This window comes from Lipotes vexillifer, unplaced genomic scaffold (genome assembly GCF_000442215.2).
Source record: "Lipotes vexillifer unplaced genomic scaffold, Lipotes_vexillifer_v1.1 scaffold382, whole genome shotgun sequence".
NCBI lineage: Eukaryota > Metazoa > Chordata > Mammalia > Artiodactyla > Lipotidae > Lipotes > Lipotes vexillifer.
In genome coordinates this window covers 7940607-7958363 of record NW_006780611.1, presented here as the reverse complement: position 1 = coordinate 7958363, position 17757 = coordinate 7940607, and the positions used below count along the sequence as shown (strand labels likewise).

Sequence of the window (17757 nt, the reverse complement as noted above, 5' to 3'; positions counted from 1 at the left end):
ACTGTTGTGGCCTCTCCCATTGCGGAGCACAGGCTCCGCACACGCAGGCTCAGGGGCCATGCCTCACGGGCCCAGCCGCTCCGCAGCATGTGGGATCTTCCCGGACTGGGGCACGAACCCGTGTCCCCTGCATCGGCAGGCGGACTCTCAACCACTGCGCCACCAGGGAAGCCCAAACCTGCTAGATTTTGAACATTACTTACATTGCAGTAGAAAAACTAGACGGTATGGATAATGCAGGTTGCCAAGGAGCCACCTCTGTTTCTGCCTCTGAGAGAACATCGCACTGAACGGCATAGTGAATGGTGACCGTGGTTGGGATTTTTTTTTTTTGGCTGCATTGGATCTTCGTTGCTGTGCGTGGGCTTTCTCTAGTTGCAGCGAGCAAGGGCTTCTCTTGTTGCGGAGCACAGACTCTAGGTACGTGGGCTTCAGTACTTGTGGCACACGGGCTCAGTTGTAGCTTGCGGGCTCTAGAGCGCAGGCTCAGTAGTTTTGTCACACGGGCTTAGTTGCTCTGAGGCATATGGGATCTTCCCAGACCAGGGATCGAAGCTGTGTCCCCTGTGTTGGCAGACAGATTCTTAACCACTGTGCCACCAGGAGAGTCCCCCAAAAGATTTTAAATCAAATCCTAACCAGGGGACTTCCCTGGTGGCACAGTGGTTAAGAATCTGCCCGCCAGTGCAGGGGACATGGGTTCAAGCCCTGGTCCTGAAAGATCCCACATGCCGTGGAGCAACTAAGCCCGTGCACCACAACTACTGAGCCCACACGCCACAACTACTGAAGCCCGCGCGCCTAGAGCCCGTGCTCCACAACAAGAGAAGCCACCACAATGAGAAGCCCATGCACCACAACGAAGAGCAGCCCCCGCTCGCCACAGCTAGAGAAAGCCCACACACAGCAACAAAGACCCAGCGCAGCCATAAATAAATAAATAAACAAATAAACAGGCAAGCAGGCAAACATAAAATCTTTTGGGGAGTTGGTTAATAGTTAACTAGGTTTTGTCCAGTGAAAGGCAAAGTTGCATGAAAATGACTAGATACAGACTTCAATGAACTAGGTATTCTTGGGCCTCGTGTTCTGTTTCTGAATATTCTTCACATATTTACCCAGGGTGCACATCATCAATGCCTTTCATGGGCAGTGAGTGGATTTTTGTCCATTGTGACACTTACGTGTTTACTGCTATGGGCTACCTCTCTTTCTCCAGGAATGGGGCTGATCCCAGCTCTGTTCCAAGGGAAGGGTTGGGGGAGTATCTGTGTATTACGTGGCTCATTTGAATGGATATCTACTCTCTGCTCTTTTCCTGGACTGTTGTTGTTGTTTTAAGAGCTTTATTTTCTAGGTTGCTTTCCCTCCAGTGACTTTTTTTTTTTTTAATATTCATTCATTCATTCATTTCTTTATTTGGCTATGCCAGGTCTTAGTTGTGGCATGTGGGATCTTTGTAGTGGCATGCAAGAACTTTGGCTGCAGGATCTTTAGTTTCGGCATGTGGGATCTAATTCCCTGACTAGGGATCGAACACGGGCCCCCTGCATTGGGCGTGGAGTCTCAGCCATTGGACCATCAGGAAAGTCCCCTGGACTGACTGTTGATGCTAGTTCGGAGGTCACAGGAAAGAAGAGGCTAATTAACAAATTTCCAGAAAAAAACACTAAGGAAAAGCAAGTAGTTGATGTTTATATGGCTTGTCTTTAGATAGGCCTTTTTAGTGCTTTCCTTAATTACAGAGTGGGTAAGGATAATTAAGGGAGTTGCAATGATCCTTGCAACTGAAGATCAGCCAGCCGTTGATGAGTACTTAAATTCTAGTTATGCACATATCCTTATGTAATTGCAAAAACAAAGAGAATGTACATTTAAAATCTATTAGTACTGGACTTCCCTGGCAGTCCAGTGGTTAAGACTCTGGGCTTCCAATGCAGGGGGCGCAGGTTCAATCCCTGGTCAGGGAACTAAGATCCCACAGTGCAGTCAAAAATATTTTTTTAAAAAAATACTAGTGCTGCTTTCAAAATGTACTTATTTACATTCCCACCGGTAGCATCTAGACTTTTGCCAATGTGATTGGCCATAACACACATTTTCTGCTTTAATCTGTGATTCTTCAACATCTTTGTGCATGTATGCCAGTTTATATGCCCTTCACATTTCTTCATGTCTTTGGTCTATTTCTCAGTTAGGTTTTTTATTTCTAATTTTTCTTTTTTTTTGGCTGTGTTGGGTCTTCATTGCTGCGCGTGGGCTTTCTGTAGTTGTGGCAACTGGGGGACTACTCTGCGGTGCGCAGGCTTCTCATTGTGGTGGCTTCTCTTGTTGCAGAGCACAGGGCTCTAGGCGCGCGGGCTTCAGTGGTTGTGGCACACGGGCTTAGTTGTTCTGCGGCATGTGGGATCTTCCTGGACCACGGCTCAAACCTGTGTCCCCTGCATTGGCAGGCAGATTCTTAACGACTGAACCACCAGGGAAGCCCTCAATTAGGTTTTTTATCCTTTTTCTCTTAATGTTTTCTAGAAGCTCTGTGTATATTGGTTACATTAACTCTTTGTTATGTATTTAGAAATATTGCTCCCAGGTTGTCTTTTAAATTTCAACTTTACACATACATAAGATAGATTCTATAGCATATGTTACTTCAAGTGTTTCTCTAAGTTGTTTAAGCAAAGTCTTGGTTTACATTTTAGATTTGTCTGTGATGGCTGTTTAAAGAAGACTGCACGAACTAGAAAAGAAAATAAGTTTTCTGCTAAAAGTAAGTTTCATTCTTACAAGGTAAAATTTGGCAAAGCTTCAGTGAAGCATAGTTAAAAATAAACATCCAGAATGAATTATTTTGTTTCAACATTATTTGAAATTTTTAAAAAAATTTTAATTAATTTATTTTTTGGCTGCATTGGGTCTTCGCTTCTGAGTGGGGGCCATTCTTCATTGTGGTGCGCGGGCTTCTCATTGCAGTGGCCTCTCCCGTTGCGGAGCACGGGCTCCAGGCCCGCGGGCTTCAGTAGTTGTGGTTCGCAGGCTCAGCAGTTGTGGTGCACGGGCTTAGTTGCTCCACGGCATGGGGGATCTTCCCAACCAGGAATCGAACCCATGTCCCCTGCACTGGCAGGCAGATTCCTATCCACTGCGCCACCAGGGAAGCCCCTATTTGAAATATTTAACCAAAGTTAAAACCAAATAATTTTTCCGTGATGTACTTAAAGTTGAACTGTAATGTACTTTTTGGTGTGAAAATCATTAGACCTAGTTATTTATAAGAAGGAGGATATATGTTTTTCTTGTTCCTGCACGTATCCTGATGGAGGCCAGGTGTGGAAATACTTTCCCAGAATTGCCATCTCATGAATGATTCCCTCAGTTTTGTGTATACCCTTAGTTGGGACTGCATTTAGACCTGTCTGATCTTTTCAGTTTTGTAGAATGATGCCTTCGCAGTTTTTTGCTGATCTACAGGTTGCTTTTAATCCTCTGTAAAGCTTATCAAAGCACCCGACAGTTGTTAAATATTACTACAATTGAGGCAAAGTGCATATGAGTGTTTGTTCTGTTGTTTGACTCTTCTGAAAAGGAAAATTTTTCAAAATAAAAAGTTGGGGAAAATAACATTTAAAAAGTATTAACTACCCTGCTTGCTTTAACTGCACATATACTGAAATCAGAATGATATAGAGATGATTAGCATGGCGCGCTCTGTAAGGATGATAGACTCGTGAAGTGTTCCACATTAAATTTTTTTTTAAGTATTAACTAGATTGCTAACTTAACAAAATCTAGCAAGTAATCTTGTATTGAAAATGCAGAAATGAGATTTGGTATTGAAACTTAAGACTGATAGTAATAAATTTGCACCTTAGATACTACTGAACTTTTAACTTTTAAACTTTTCTTAGGGTTGCCATCTACCAGGCTTGGCACCTTTCTGGAGAATCGTGTGAATGACTTTCTGAGGCGACAAAATCACCCTGAGTCAGGAGAGGTCACCGTTAGAGTAGTTCATGCTTCTGACAAAACTGTGGAAGTCAAACCAGGCATGAAAGCAAGGTACCTAATAATTTCCCCTTTTCTGCTCTGTGGATCCACAGTTGCTCATACACAATTACTGTTGATGAATCTAATCTGAGTGAAATGTTGTGGTCTTTCCCTCCAACATGAATTGTATAGGTTTGTAGACAGTGGAGAGATGGCAGAATCCTTTCCATATCGAACGAAAGCCCTCTTTGCCTTTGAGGAGATTGATGGTGTTGACTTGTGTTTCTTTGGCATGCACGTTCAAGAGTATGGTTCTGACTGCCCCCCGCCCAACCAGAGGTAAGACTTTACTATGGCTACTTTCTAATTTGCGTGGGAGTTTGAAGTTATAGTAAGGTAAACAAGCATAATGGACAAGAAAATATTTGATGTGCTTGTTTTGGAAATGCAAGTTTTCAAGTGTGTAGTATTGAAGTGAAACAAGAAACGAAAAACTAGAAAATACTGCTCTTGTGTGGTCATAGTAATAGAGAAAGGGATGTGAACAGCAGCCTAAAACACAAAATAGGAAACAAACTGACGACTTTTCTGAAAATGTAATTAAGTCTAGGTTGTTTCAAGTACCTTGCTGAGATGTACGTGAAAGAATGTCATACAAATGAGGTAGAATATGGTTTAGAATTCTCCGTTTCCAAAATAGTATAAAGGCCAGAATAAGAGTGCCCGCAGAATGTTTGGATTGCTCAGCACTGACTGATTTATACTGTGTCCTCAGGCCCTGCTAGGTGCTGAGACTGTAATAGAGCCACAGGCCCACAAAACCCCCCGACGGGTTCACAATCTAGTCATTTACCTAAATAACTGTAATATTGTGTGATAAGCATTAAAAATGACAAGGTCAGCAAAGGGCACAGAAAAGAGAGAAGGTGTTTTTAGCCACATCAGTAGGAACTCGTTGCGTGACTTGACCTGGCTTCTTTCTCGTTTGGTATAGGAGAGTATACATATCATACCTGGACAGTGTTCATTTCTTCCGTCCTAAATGCTTGAGGACTGCAGTCTATCATGAAATTCTAATTGGGTATTTGGAATATGTCAAGAAATTAGGGTAAGCATAAAAACAAATGCTAGTTTTCCAAACAACTTGTTTAATTAGTTTTAAACTAATCACCGCTGTGATATTGTGGTGAGAGATAACACATGCAGATATGTGGCTTTTGGTCTTCTTTCCTCAACTTTGGCTTTCATCTAATGGAACTATAGTTTGGAGACCCTTGGTTAATTTTGCCAGTGGGAAAGAAATGGATATTTTGACCGTAGTTGCACCCATCCCAGATTGTTTTATTTTGTTCAGTTAAGCTATTAGGTACAGTTTGATTTGAAGGGCCAGAACCTTAACCTGCACTTGGTCCTTTTGCACCTGAGTATCAAAACCAAAATCACACTAAGGTCTGGAGATAAAAAAAATTCATCAGACTGGTTCCTTACCTTCAAGGTATATATGTACTTGAGAATATTTAGCACCTCACCACCTCACCTTGCAGGTTATTCCTTTTAATAGTTTGCATTTCATTTAGCCCTCCTGCTGACATGGATTCATTTTCCTTTGCATTGTAGCTTTTGTTTGGTCTTTAAATGCACATTTGGGGGTTTTTTGATCCAGGGTTATGCCTAGTTCTGGCCTGGATGACGTTTTTGGTTTTTTTTGGTTTTTTTTTGGCTGCATTGGGTCTTCGTTGCTGCGACCGGGGGCCACTCTTGCGTTGCGGTGTGCAGGCTTCTCATTACGGTGGCTTCTCTTGTTGCTACGCGCAGGCTCAGTAGTTGTGGCTCATGGGCTTAGTGGCTCCGCAGCATGCGGGATCTTTTAGGACCAGGGTTTGAACCCACGTCCCTTGCATTTGCAGGCGGATTCTTAACCACTGTGCCACCAGGGAAGTCCCTGGCCTAAGACTTTTGGTCTGATGTGGATTGCACACTTCATGTTATCTTGGGGAAATTATTGGTTTCTGTACTGACTCCACTTTGTAGTTTAAAGTATAACATTCTTTCTAGGATGGGTGATCTTTCTCTTGAATGTTCCTTCTCTTTGTGTTGTTAGATATACAACAGGGCATATTTGGGCATGCCCCCCAAGTGAGGGAGACGACTACATCTTCCACTGCCACCCCCCCGACCAGAAGATACCCAAGCCCAAGCGACTGCAGGAGTGGTACAAAAAGATGCTCGACAAGGCTGTATCTGAGCGAATTGTCCACGACTACAAGGTCAGGAGTCAGGGGATGATAGAACTGTGGCTTGTCTAATCCTGCTGCTCTGTATTCTGCTCTTCTTACTATCTTAACAAAAATCTTCTGTTTGTTCTCCCTCTGCCATGTAATTTGTAAAATTAAGCTAATTTGATAGCGGGTGTTTTCTTTCCTGAATTACTAAGATGAGTGGATCTGGCAAAATATTTAATAGCCATTTGTGATTGTAGGGTATCTCATGTTAAGAAACTTGAACTACTAAATATCTTATCTGTTTTTACTCATGGGGAGGAAAACATGAAATGGATGTTTTCCTAAGCAGCCCAGCAAATCATTCTTTAACCATGTGGTTTCCAGTAATTGTAATCGGGGTTGTTTTGAACATATTTCTCAGTAGGAACTGCTGATGCTTCAGGGGTGTGTGCAAGGCGGGCATGCCTCCCGTCGCACTGCATTCTGTCTCCAGAGTGGTAAAAGCCACGGTGTGAATGATGCTGCCTTTGCCATTGTTCCTGACAGGATAGTTTGCCACTTGGTTATGTAAAGGCGGATAATTTCCCTGTCCTCGTGGGTAGAGGAAAGAGGAACCAGAAATACTGATTTCAGACCAGACCTTTCACTGTTTGTGACACTAAATGTCTCCCCGGACATCAGACTTGGGTATAAAATCTCTGCCATCTTCCAGAACACACGTCTGATTCTTCCATGTTTCTTGCATCCATTAGCTATGACTGCTTCTGTATAATAAATGTGGTTTTTTTTAATATATAAATTTCTATTTGTACACGGATATTTTCACAGGATATTTTTAAACAAGCTACTGAAGATCGATTAACAAGCGCGAAGGAATTGCCTTACTTTGAAGGTGATTTCTGGCCCAATGTATTGGAAGAGAGCATTAAGGAACTGGAACAGGAGGAGGAAGAGAGAAAGCGAGAGGAGAACACGAGCAACGAAAGCACAGATGTGAGGGCTTTGCATTTCCCTTTCCAGCCTCTACCTATTCTCATGTATAACCCAGAAGTGAGCTTAAGTTTTCAACACGGTCTTAAAGCTCTCAGCTCTTAAGCTGGGCAAGAAATATTGGCGTAGATAAGTTACTGTGGTTCTAGTTGAGTGGTTTTAAGCCTTTTTTAGCATCAGACCTCTTTCTTTTAATATATAAATTGATTGATTGGGTGATTTTGGGTCTTCGTTGCTGTGCACGGGCTTTCTCTAGTTGCGGCGAGCAAGGGCTCCTCTTTGTTACGGTGCATGGGCTTCTCATTGTGGTGGCTTCTCTTTGTTGCGGAGCACAGGCTCTAGGCACGCGGGCTGCAGTAGTTGTGGCTCGCAGGCTCAGTAATTGTGGCTTGCAGGCTCTAGAGCACAGGCTCAGTAGTTGTGGCGCACGGGCTTAGTTGCTCCGCGGCATGTGCGATCATCCCAGACCAGGGCTCGAACCCTTGTCCCCTGCACTGGCAGGCGGATTCTCAACCACTGTGCCACCAGGGAAGTCCCAGACCTCATTTTTTTAAAATATTTATTTATTTTATTTATTTGGCTCCGCAGAGTTTTAGTTGTGGCATGCGGGACCTACTTCCCTGACCAGGGATCGAACCCGGGCCCCCTGCATTGGGAGCGCGGAATCTTAGCCATTGGACCACCAGGGAAGTACCAGACCTCATTTTTAAATGGAATTTTGGATTTCTAATAATGGAAGACTGAGAAAATTACCCATCTAGAGCATGGGGTTGGTAAACTTTTTCTGCAGAGGTCTAGATTATGAATATTTTGGGCCTTGCAGGTCATATACTGTTTCCAGCACATTCTTTTTTTCTTTAAACAACACTTTATAGATATAAAAACCATCATTCTTAGCCATACAAAAACAGGTCTGGGCCAGAGTTTGCCAGTCCCCAAACAGAAGCTGTGTTGTAGACAGATCATCTGAGGAGCTTTTCCTTGTCATTTATTTCCCCATAGTTTATCTAGATTGCCCTTGCTGAGTCCGAACTATTAAAGTCACCCTTAAATAGTCGAATAAAAACCCTTTACAGCCTGCAGTTTAAACTCCTCGATTGAACGTTTTCAAGGTTTTTTTTTAATAGTAGGCCCATAAAATTCTAGAAAGTGAGCAGAAGGAAATGTAGCCAAGGCCTTTGACTCCCTGCTCCTGTGCGCACTTCACTACCCCACACTGCCACTCACTCCTTGTTCTTGTCCTCAAATCTGGGATAGCCTGGGTCCACCTGAGGTGTCTCCTTGGTCTGCAGGGTTCTTCTGGCCAAAAAGCTAAGGCTGCCATTGTCTTAACGAAGAGACATTAGTGGAGACATTATTCACTGGGAGAAAATAAGTGCAAAAACGTTAGTAAACTTTAGTTTACTGTAAATAACAGCTTTAAAAAAGAGAGGATGAATAAAGAGAGTAGATGGTGGAAGGTGGAAGGTTATGATCTCTAGTTTCAAAAATGGAGTCTTAAAAAAAAAAAGGAGTCTTTTTACCATTATTTTTTCTTAAATCTCTTAACAAATAGTTAACATTTTCTCGTCCTCTTGTGCTAACCTGCAGGTGACAAAGGGAGACAGCAAAAATGCTAAAAAGAAGAATAATAAGAAAACTAGCAAAAACAAGAGCAGCCTGAGTAGGGGCAATAAGAAGAAGCCAGGCATGCCCAATGTATCCAATGACCTCTCACAGAAACTGTATGCCACCATGGAGAAGCATAAAGAGGTAAGATACAGCCACCAAGAGTGGGAAAGAACAGGGCAGGATTTCTCAGAAACCCCCCACCGTGGTTGGTATTTATGACGTGAGCACCAGACCATTTGAAATGCAGAAGGAAGAAAATCACTTGAGGGGAAAGAAGGCAAAAAGAGTATGGCTAGAGTGGGTGCTGAGAACAGGAGATGTAAGCCGTCTTTGATTTGTAGCTGTTACAAAGCTAGATGGTGCTGGGAAAGTGTAAACATAGTTTGTCTGACCCTGTTGCTTGTGATCCTTTTATGTTTGTATTTCTGTCCGTTGTTTAGGAGATTGGCTTGTTGGGTATCTTTATTGTTTTGTTTTAGACCAAGCTCCTTAGAACTCCATTTGGCCACTCCACTTTGTCTGTGGTGGAACTTTGGCAAAATGAATGAATATTTGCCTTCCTGAAAGGGAACTGGGAAGTGTAGAGAATTGAAGAAAAGTTAAACTTTCATATATACACCTGTAACACCTTCTCAGCAAAGTTAAAACTTTGAATTATTTCATTATTTAAATTGCTTATTTATTGTTGTAGGTAGCTTGGGAGTAAAACTGGGTGTGTTGGACTTTTCCCCCCCAACGTCATCATTGCTAAGATGAGGAGTCTTGAAGGGTAATTCTTGTCAGTTTGTTTTGTTTTTAACATCTGTTTGACTCTGTTCAGACATCATAGTTGAGTTCTTATAGGAAGAGGCCATTATGTGGAGAGGGGACTTGAAGGCTTGGTTTAAGGTGTGGATGCCTCACTTAGATAATGATTGTCAGCTGTTTTGAGCAATATATAGTGTCACAGAATTCTATCATAACAGCAGTTGGGGAAAGCCCTTAGAGTATGTCATAATAGGTGTGACTTAAGTTGTGGATACATCATCTGAAGAAGATGTGGGTAGTAGTCACCTGTTAGGAGTTAGAATCTAAGGTCGTCAATTTAGGTTAAATTCAAGTATTGTCTTAGCTCTAGGGTGACATACAGTGGAATCAGTCATAATGGTTGTTATTGGATGGTTGGCCATAGTGAAGATTTCCTAGGGAGTCACCAGATGGTTTTATCTGCCCCTCTTTTGAATGGGTTGCTGCAGACATTCCCTACTTGTTAGATCAAGTACTTTCCTGTGTATGATCACGTTTTCAAAATGCTCTTCCTTGCTTTATGAGTGCTTTCTTTGAGCCACAATGTCACACCCAGTATTACACGGTCACACACACATCATGGTCCTCCCTTGATGTTTTTAACTTTCTGCATCTGTTTTTATGTCTTTAGTCAGTGTGTGCACTCCTGTCCTATGTTTTCTTTTTTTTGTTTTTTTCAAGTTTTTGTTTTTGGCCACATTGTGTGGCATGCAGGGTCTTAATAGCTCCCCGACCAGGGATCGAACCCACGCCCCCTGCAGTGGAAGCACGGAGTCTTAAGCACTGGACTGCCAGGCAAGTCCCTGTGTTCTTTTTCTAGACTCTTGTTTTATGCCAGCATTGCTGCCCAAGTATATAAAAAATGTTACTACCAGTTTGCACAGATTTGCAGCCTCTGAAAAACTGGTAGAATATAGTGGGCAATACAGCAGTTACTCACAAGTTCTTGATCTCTTGAAGCTTCCATTTTACATTTTATTATTACATATATAATCCCAGCTTCCTCTTGCAGCCTTTACACAAGTGGTTATGGGAATTAATGGTGGTTGTGTGTCTTTAAACTTCAGTGAACAAACTTTAACTTTTGCTGTTTCTGTAGCAAGGACGAAGGAGGTTTTTGCTTTTTTAATTTTCCCACCCCTACCAACTTTTTTTTTCCTCCAAACTTACAGGAAAGTTATGTAGAAGATGCCCTTCTTTAGCCTCTTCACTTAGATTCACCAGCTGTCAACATTCTGCTACATTTTCTTTATTACAGCAAGTCCCTTCTAGGAAGGAGGGCGCTTTCTGCATGAGCGCGCTGTGGCTTCACGCTCAGGAACCTCGCCCGCTGCTGCCGTCTCGGGCCTGCTTCTCCTGCTCCATGTCGAGTCGCCACGTTTTGGTTCCTGGCCTTACTTTCTTAACATGACATGGAAGACTCCAGGCCAATTGTTTATAGAATGTCCCTCAATTTGGATTTTTCCATTTCCTTATGATGAGAGTCAGGTTAAACCATGGATTACATTTTAAAGTAGACCATGGATTACATCTTAAAGTAGACCACTTTGAGGCAGAATGTCCACTGTACGGTGCTGTACCCAACCAGTCTTCTTTTGAAGAAATTATTGAATGAGGTAGAAAACATAAGATGTAGATTCTTTAGGCCCATTGTAGACAAGTCCCAGAGAAGAGCACAGAGGTAGTGAAGCAGGAGAAATAGGGCCATGTCGTGTAACCTTGCGAGGTGGTCATAAAACTAAGCCAGGAGTCCCGGCCCCCCAGGTGCACAGCCTGGCCCACCCGTCCGCGGCATCTGGTCCAGTGCCCCGTGGTGCTCTAGCGCCAGAGTCAGGATGAGACTATCTGTTTTGCAGGTCTTCTTTGTGATCCGTCTCATCGCCGGCCCCGCCGCCAACTCCCTGCCTCCCATCGTTGATCCCGACCCCCTCATCCCCTGCGACCTGATGGACGGGCGGGATGCCTTTCTCACCCTCGCAAGGGACAAGCACCTGGAGTTCTCCTCACTCCGAAGAGCCCAGTGGTCCACCATGTGCATGCTGGTGGAGCTGCACACCCAGAGCCAGGACCGCTTCGTCTACACCTGCAACGAGTGCAAGCACCACGTGGAGACGCGCTGGCACTGCACCGTGTGTGAGGTAGGCCCCTGGCGGGGGAGGGGCGGGGGGGCTTCCAGGTGCCTGAGATGCGATTCAGACAGAGGTTATGCAGGCCTGGAGGGCCTTCCTAGGCTCCGGGGCCACTGGTGAGTAACATGACGGGGTGGGCGGGGCCTGGTCTCAAATCTGAGTGGTTGATTAGAGGCTTTCTCTAAAACGGGGCTTTTTAACCCAAGCAGAGTATGTAACTACTTTTGAATGACTTTAATCCTGGAGAGTTGACCTGCACCTGTGTCTTCCCCCAGGATTATGATTTGTGTATCACCTGCTATAACACTAAAAACCATGACCACAAAATGGAGAAACTCGGTCTCGGGTTAGATGACGAGAGCAACAACCAGCAGGCCGCAGCCACCCAGAGCCCAGGAGACTCCCGCCGCCTGAGCATCCAGCGGTGCATCCAGTCTCTGGTGCACGCCTGCCAGTGCCGAAATGCCAACTGCTCCCTGCCCTCCTGCCAGAAGATGAAGCGGGTTGTGCAGCACACCAAGGGCTGCAAGCGGAAGACCAACGGAGGGTGCCCCATCTGCAAGCAGCTCATTGCCCTCTGCTGCTACCATGCCAAGCACTGCCAGGAGAACAAGTGCCCCGTGCCCTTCTGCCTCAACATCAAGCAGAAGCTCCGGCAGCAGCAGCTACAGCACCGGCTCCAGCAAGCCCAGATGCTCCGCAGGAGGATGGCCAGCATGCAGCGGGCTGGCGTGGTGGGGCAGCAGCAGGGCCTGCCCTCCCCGACGCCTGCGACCCCGACCACACCCACCGGCCAGCAGCCGACCACCCCACAGACGCCCCAGCCCCCCTCCCAGCCCCAGCCCACTCCTCCTGCCAGCATGCCGCCCTACTTGCCCAGGACTCAGGCTGCTGGCCCGGTGTCCCAGGGCAAGGCAGCTGGCCAGGTCACCCCCCCGACCCCTCCGCAGACTGCTCAGCCGCCCCTTCCAGGACCCCCTCCTGCAGCGGTGGAAATGGCGATGCAGATTCAGAGGGCAGCCGAGACACAGCGCCAGATGGCCCATGTGCAAATTTTTCAAAGGCCGATCCAGCACCAGATGCCCCAGATGACTCCGATGGCCCCCATGGGTATGAACGCACCCCCCATGGCCAGAGGTCCCGGCGGGCATTTGGAGCCAGGGGTGGGGCCCACAGGGATGCAGCAGCCACCACCGTGGGCCCAAGGAGGATTGCCTCAGCCCCAGCACCTGCAGCCCGGGATGCCCAGGCCAGCCATGATGTCAGTGTCACAGCATGGTCAGCCCCTGAACATGGCTCCCCAACCGGGATTGGGCCAGGTAGGTGTGAGCCCTCTCAAACCGGGCACTGTGTCTCAACAAGCCTTACAAAACCTTCTGCGGACTCTCAGGTCTCCCAGCTCCCCCCTGCAGCAGCAACAGGTGCTTAGTATCCTTCACGCCAACCCCCAGCTGTTGGCTGCGTTCATCAAGCAGCGGGCTGCCAAGTACGCCAACTCCAATCCACAGCCCCTCCCCGGGCAGCCCGGCGTGCCCCAGGGCCAGCCAGGGCTGCAGCCCCCCACCATGCCGGGCCAGCAGGGGGTCCACTCCAGCCCCGCCATGCCGAACTTGAATCCCATGCAGGCGGGCGTCCAGAGGGCCGGCCTGCCCCAGCAGCAAGCGCCACAGCAGCAGCTCCCGCCGCCCATGGGGGGGATGAGCCCCCAGGCTCAGCAGATGAGCATGAATCACAGCACCATGCCAGCGCAGTTCCGAGACATTCTGAGGCGGCAGCAGATGATGCAGCAGCAGCAGCAGCAGCAGGGAGCGGGGCCAGGAGTCGGGCCTGGGCTGGCCAGCCACAGCCAGTTTCAGCCACCCCAGGGCCTGGGCTACCCTGCCCCCCAGCCACCGCCGCCGCCGCCCCGGATGCAGCAGCACATGCAGCACATGCAGCAAGGGAGCGGGGGCCAGCTGGGCCAGCTCCCTCAGGCCCTGGGGGCAGAGGCAGGAGCCGGTCTGCAGGCCTATCAGCAGCGACTCCTTCAGCAACAGATGGGGTCACCCGCTCAGCCCAACCCCATGAGCCCCCAGCAGCATATGCTCCCGAGTCAGGCTCAGTCCCCGCACCTTCCAGGCCAGCAGATCCCATCTCTCTCCAATCAAGTGCGGTCTCCCCAGCCTGTTCCTTCTCCGCGGCCACAGTCCCAGCCCCCCCACTCCAGCCCTTCCCCACGGATGCAGCCTCAGCCTTCTCCACACCACGTTTCCCCACAGACCAGTTCTCCACATCCCGGACTGGTCGCTGCCCAGGGCAACCCCATGGAACAAGGGCATTTTGCCAGCCCGGACCAGAATTCGATGCTCTCTCAGCTGACTAGCAATCCAGGCATGGCAACCCTCCATGGTGCCAGCGCCACGGACCTGGGACTCAGCACCGACAACTCAGACTTGAATTCAAACCTCTCACAGAGTACACTAGACATACACTAGAGACACCTTGGAGTATTTTGGGAGCAAAAAAATTATTTTCTCTTAAGACTTTTTGTACTGAAAACAATTTTTTTGAATCTTTCTTAGCCTAAAAGACAATTTTCCTTGGAACACACAAGAACTGCGCAGTAGCTGTTTGTGGTTTAAAGCAAACATGCGAAATGAACCTGAGGGATGATTGATAGAACACAAAGAATCTATTTTTGTTATGGCTGGTCCCCACCAGCCTGGTTTTTTTTTCCCTTGTGTGTTTGGTTCAAGTGTGCACTGGGAGGAGGCTGAGGTCTGTGAAGCCAACCACATGCTCCCGCCTTGCACCTCCAATAGGTTTTATTATTTTTTTTAAATTAATGAAAATATGTAATATTAATAGTTATTATTTACTGGTGCAGATGGTTGACATTCTTCCCTATTTTCCTCACTTTATGGAAGAGTTAAAAAGAACATTTCTAAAACCAGAGGACAAAAGGGGTTAATGTTACTTTAAAATTACATTCTATATATATATAAATATATATAAATATATATTAAAATACCAATTTTTTTCTCTGGGTGCAAAGATGTTCATTCTTTTAAAAATGTTTAAAAAAAGAAAAAAAAGTCCCCTCAAGTCAACTTTTGTGCTCCAGAAAATTTTCTATTCCGTAAGTCTGATCGTAAAAACTTCAAGTATTAAAGTAATTTGTACATGTAGAGAGAAAAATGACTTTTTCAAAATATACAGGGGCAGCTGCCAAATTGATGTATTATATATTGTGGTTCTGTTTCTTGAAAGAATTTTTTTCGTTATTTTTACATCTAACAAAGGAAAAAATTAAAAAGAGGGTAAGAAATGATTCCAGTGGGATGATTTTAACATGCAAAATGTCCCTGGGGTTTCTTCTTTGCTTGCTTTCTTCCCTCCTTACCCTGTCCCCCCCCAAAACACACACACACACACACACACACACACACACACACACACATTCTGTAAAACTTGAAAATAGAAAGCAAAAACCCTCAACTTGTAAATCATGAGATTAAAGTTGATTACTTATAAATATGAACTTTGGATCACTGTATAGACTGTTAAATTTGATTTCTTATTACCTATTGTTAAATAAACTGTGTGAGACAGACACCTGACTTTGTTTCACTTCTTGCATCTTTATCTTAGAATGCCTCAGTTTTGAATGCCTGATGTGAAAGGTTTCAGGTTGGTGGGGGGGGGGGGGGGTGCAAGCACTAGCTTACAGCCCTTCCTAACTGTTACGTGAAGTGATTTTGAGATAAAATAGATTTAGAAAAACAGATTTTGGTAAATTTGTCCAAAGTTCAGGGGAAAACACAAATACCAGCTAAATGTTAGTTTTATCAATTGGAATTGATACTAATTAGCCTTTATCAGCTTGATACAGGTCCTTCTTCTGTGGTCCCCTGTGGATAACCTCATGGTCTTCCAATCACCCTCATCTTACAGGGCTAAGAGGGGTTATATCTGCCTAAGTCACAAGTAACTCCTTGAAAAAGCACTCGAAGCTGGGCTGACAGTACATCCCTGTTCTCTGTTACACTTTGTTTTTGCTACCTGCCAGTCAGGAAATCGTCAGGGGAATGAGGCTGTAGGAAAGGAAACCGTGTGGAAATAAACCCAGGAGGCTGAGAGAGATGACAACGCAGAGTCTGATACTGTGCTAGGCACTGAAGAGAGGTTACCAGTCCTCCCTCGAACTGAACATCACATCGGCTTTGAACAAGTTTGAAAACTCAGAAGAATACTGTGAGTGAGCTGCTTTGGCATCATTTGGCAGGTCTTCCTTGTTACTGTCACGGAGCTTTTACACTGACTATGTTCGATCATCTGCTGAGGGCTAAAGAGGATTCTCTTCAGGTGCTGTAATTCAGACTCCTGTTTGTCCTTTCCACTATTTTACATTGTCCCAGGAAGAATAACCAGTACCTCCATGCGAGGTGAACCCGCACACTAAGCAGGAATCGGCGCCCACCCCAGAAAATGTTAACAGGTGTCCACCTGCCTCAGGTCAGTGGTCCAGCAGATGTATGTGCAGCACCTATGTCCTGTGCCTGGCAACATGCGTGGACAGGGTGCAGCCCTTCCCTCAGGCTAGCCAGCTCGAGATCTAGAAGAAAAGACAGAATGATGCTTAAACAAGATAAAACAGAAAAGTGTTCAGTGGTATACGCAGGGGACACAGGCAGCAAGGGTAAAAGCTTCTGGCTGGTGGGAATCGGGAAGGTTTCCGGGAAGGGTAGCATGAAACTGGACCTTGTGGGGGAGATGAATGGGAAGAGGTGGAGAGGGGTGAAGAGGGGCCCTGCCCAGAGGAGTGAAGAATCAGATCCTAGTGGGAAAACCAGCTTCAGGTCCACTTGACTGAGACCAGAGAGAAGATGCCGAGTGCATGTTACAGAAAGGGCCCCATAATGGTCCCCACAACTAGGGGCCCAGGGTTGATCTGAGCCCTCAAAAGGGAAATATTTAGAATGCTAACCCATTTCCAAGCAGTAAATTCCCAGCGTTCATAGTCCTAGGCTCTTTGGCTAAAGACAGCTGGACTGATGTGTTAACGTTTTCACCCCAGTGTGGCAAGGAGGAAGTGGGGGCAGAAATTAAATGGGGAGGGGAAACAGGCTGTCCTCGCCAGGCCAGAGGCAGTGCTAAGGAGGGGGAAGATGTGAATTAATCCACAGTCAGGAATACAGGAAGGTGATTTCGATGTTTATGTGTATTTGAAAATTATCACAATGAAAAGTTCAGAAGCGCTAAAAGGAGCCCCAGGTTTCCAGTTGGGCTGTTTCTGAGACATCAGTCTAGGAAATGAGCCCAATGGGGGCCAAGCAGCAGCTAGATGCTTTTTCATTTACTTAGTTCACTGAATCCCCCAAAACAGCTCCAAAGACTGACAAATGAGAAAAGGGCAGCTCAGATGTGTACTCAAGGTCACACAGCCAGAGAAAGCCAAAGGTCTGCTGGATTCCAAAGCCTGCCTTCCCCGCATCCTTGCTCTCTCTCACTGTAGAGAAGCCCTTGTGACACAGGGCCCCATTCCAAGCAAATTCAAACTACAGACTAAAAACTGAAAGGGGGACAAAGCAGGAATCATAAAGGTAAGTTCCAGGCTTCTTTTCCAACCAAAGAACTTAATCTCTAGACAGATGGTTTCCCGAAATGTGTTCATGATGAAGTCACCCTGCTTAAACAGCACACAGGCCAGCATCAAAAAGAATAAAATGTTTAGAAATAAATTTAACAAAAGTGCAAGACTTGTACACTGAAAACTATAGAACATAATTGAAAGAAATTAAAGACCTAAATAAATAAAAAGACATCCTTGTTCACAGATCAGAAGACTGGGAAGGGACTTCCCTGGTGGCACAGTGGTTAGGAATCCGCCTGCCAATGCAGGGGACACCAGTTCGATCCCTGGTCTGGGAAGATCCCACATGCCACAGAGCAACCAAGCCCGTGTGCCACAACTACGGGACCTGCGTGCCAGAACTACTGAAGCCTGCACGCCTAGGGCCTGTGCTCCACAACAAGAGAAGCCACTGCAATGAGAA

The 17757-nt window shown here is 46.0% G+C and overlaps 1 protein-coding gene across 1 annotated transcript in view; it reads left to right on the top strand.

Annotated features, from left to right (window-relative positions):
• Positions 1 to 15316, top strand: part of EP300 (EP300 lysine acetyltransferase) — a 73136-nt gene extending 57820 nt beyond the window's left edge. The window contains exons 23-31 of the mRNA XM_007453979.1: positions 2700 to 2767; positions 3906 to 4056; positions 4177 to 4323; positions 4979 to 5092; positions 6086 to 6251; positions 7035 to 7199; positions 8787 to 8948; positions 11450 to 11731; positions 11998 to 15316. Coding sequence (XP_007454041.1) covers positions 2700 to 2767; positions 3906 to 4056; positions 4177 to 4323; positions 4979 to 5092; positions 6086 to 6251; positions 7035 to 7199; positions 8787 to 8948; positions 11450 to 11731; positions 11998 to 14196 — 3454 coding nt within the window. The 3' untranslated portion in view covers positions 14197 to 15316. The remainder of the gene's footprint in view (positions 1 to 2699; positions 2768 to 3905; positions 4057 to 4176; positions 4324 to 4978; positions 5093 to 6085; positions 6252 to 7034; positions 7200 to 8786; positions 8949 to 11449; positions 11732 to 11997) is intronic.
• The last annotated feature ends 2441 nt before the right edge of the window (positions 15317 to 17757 follow it).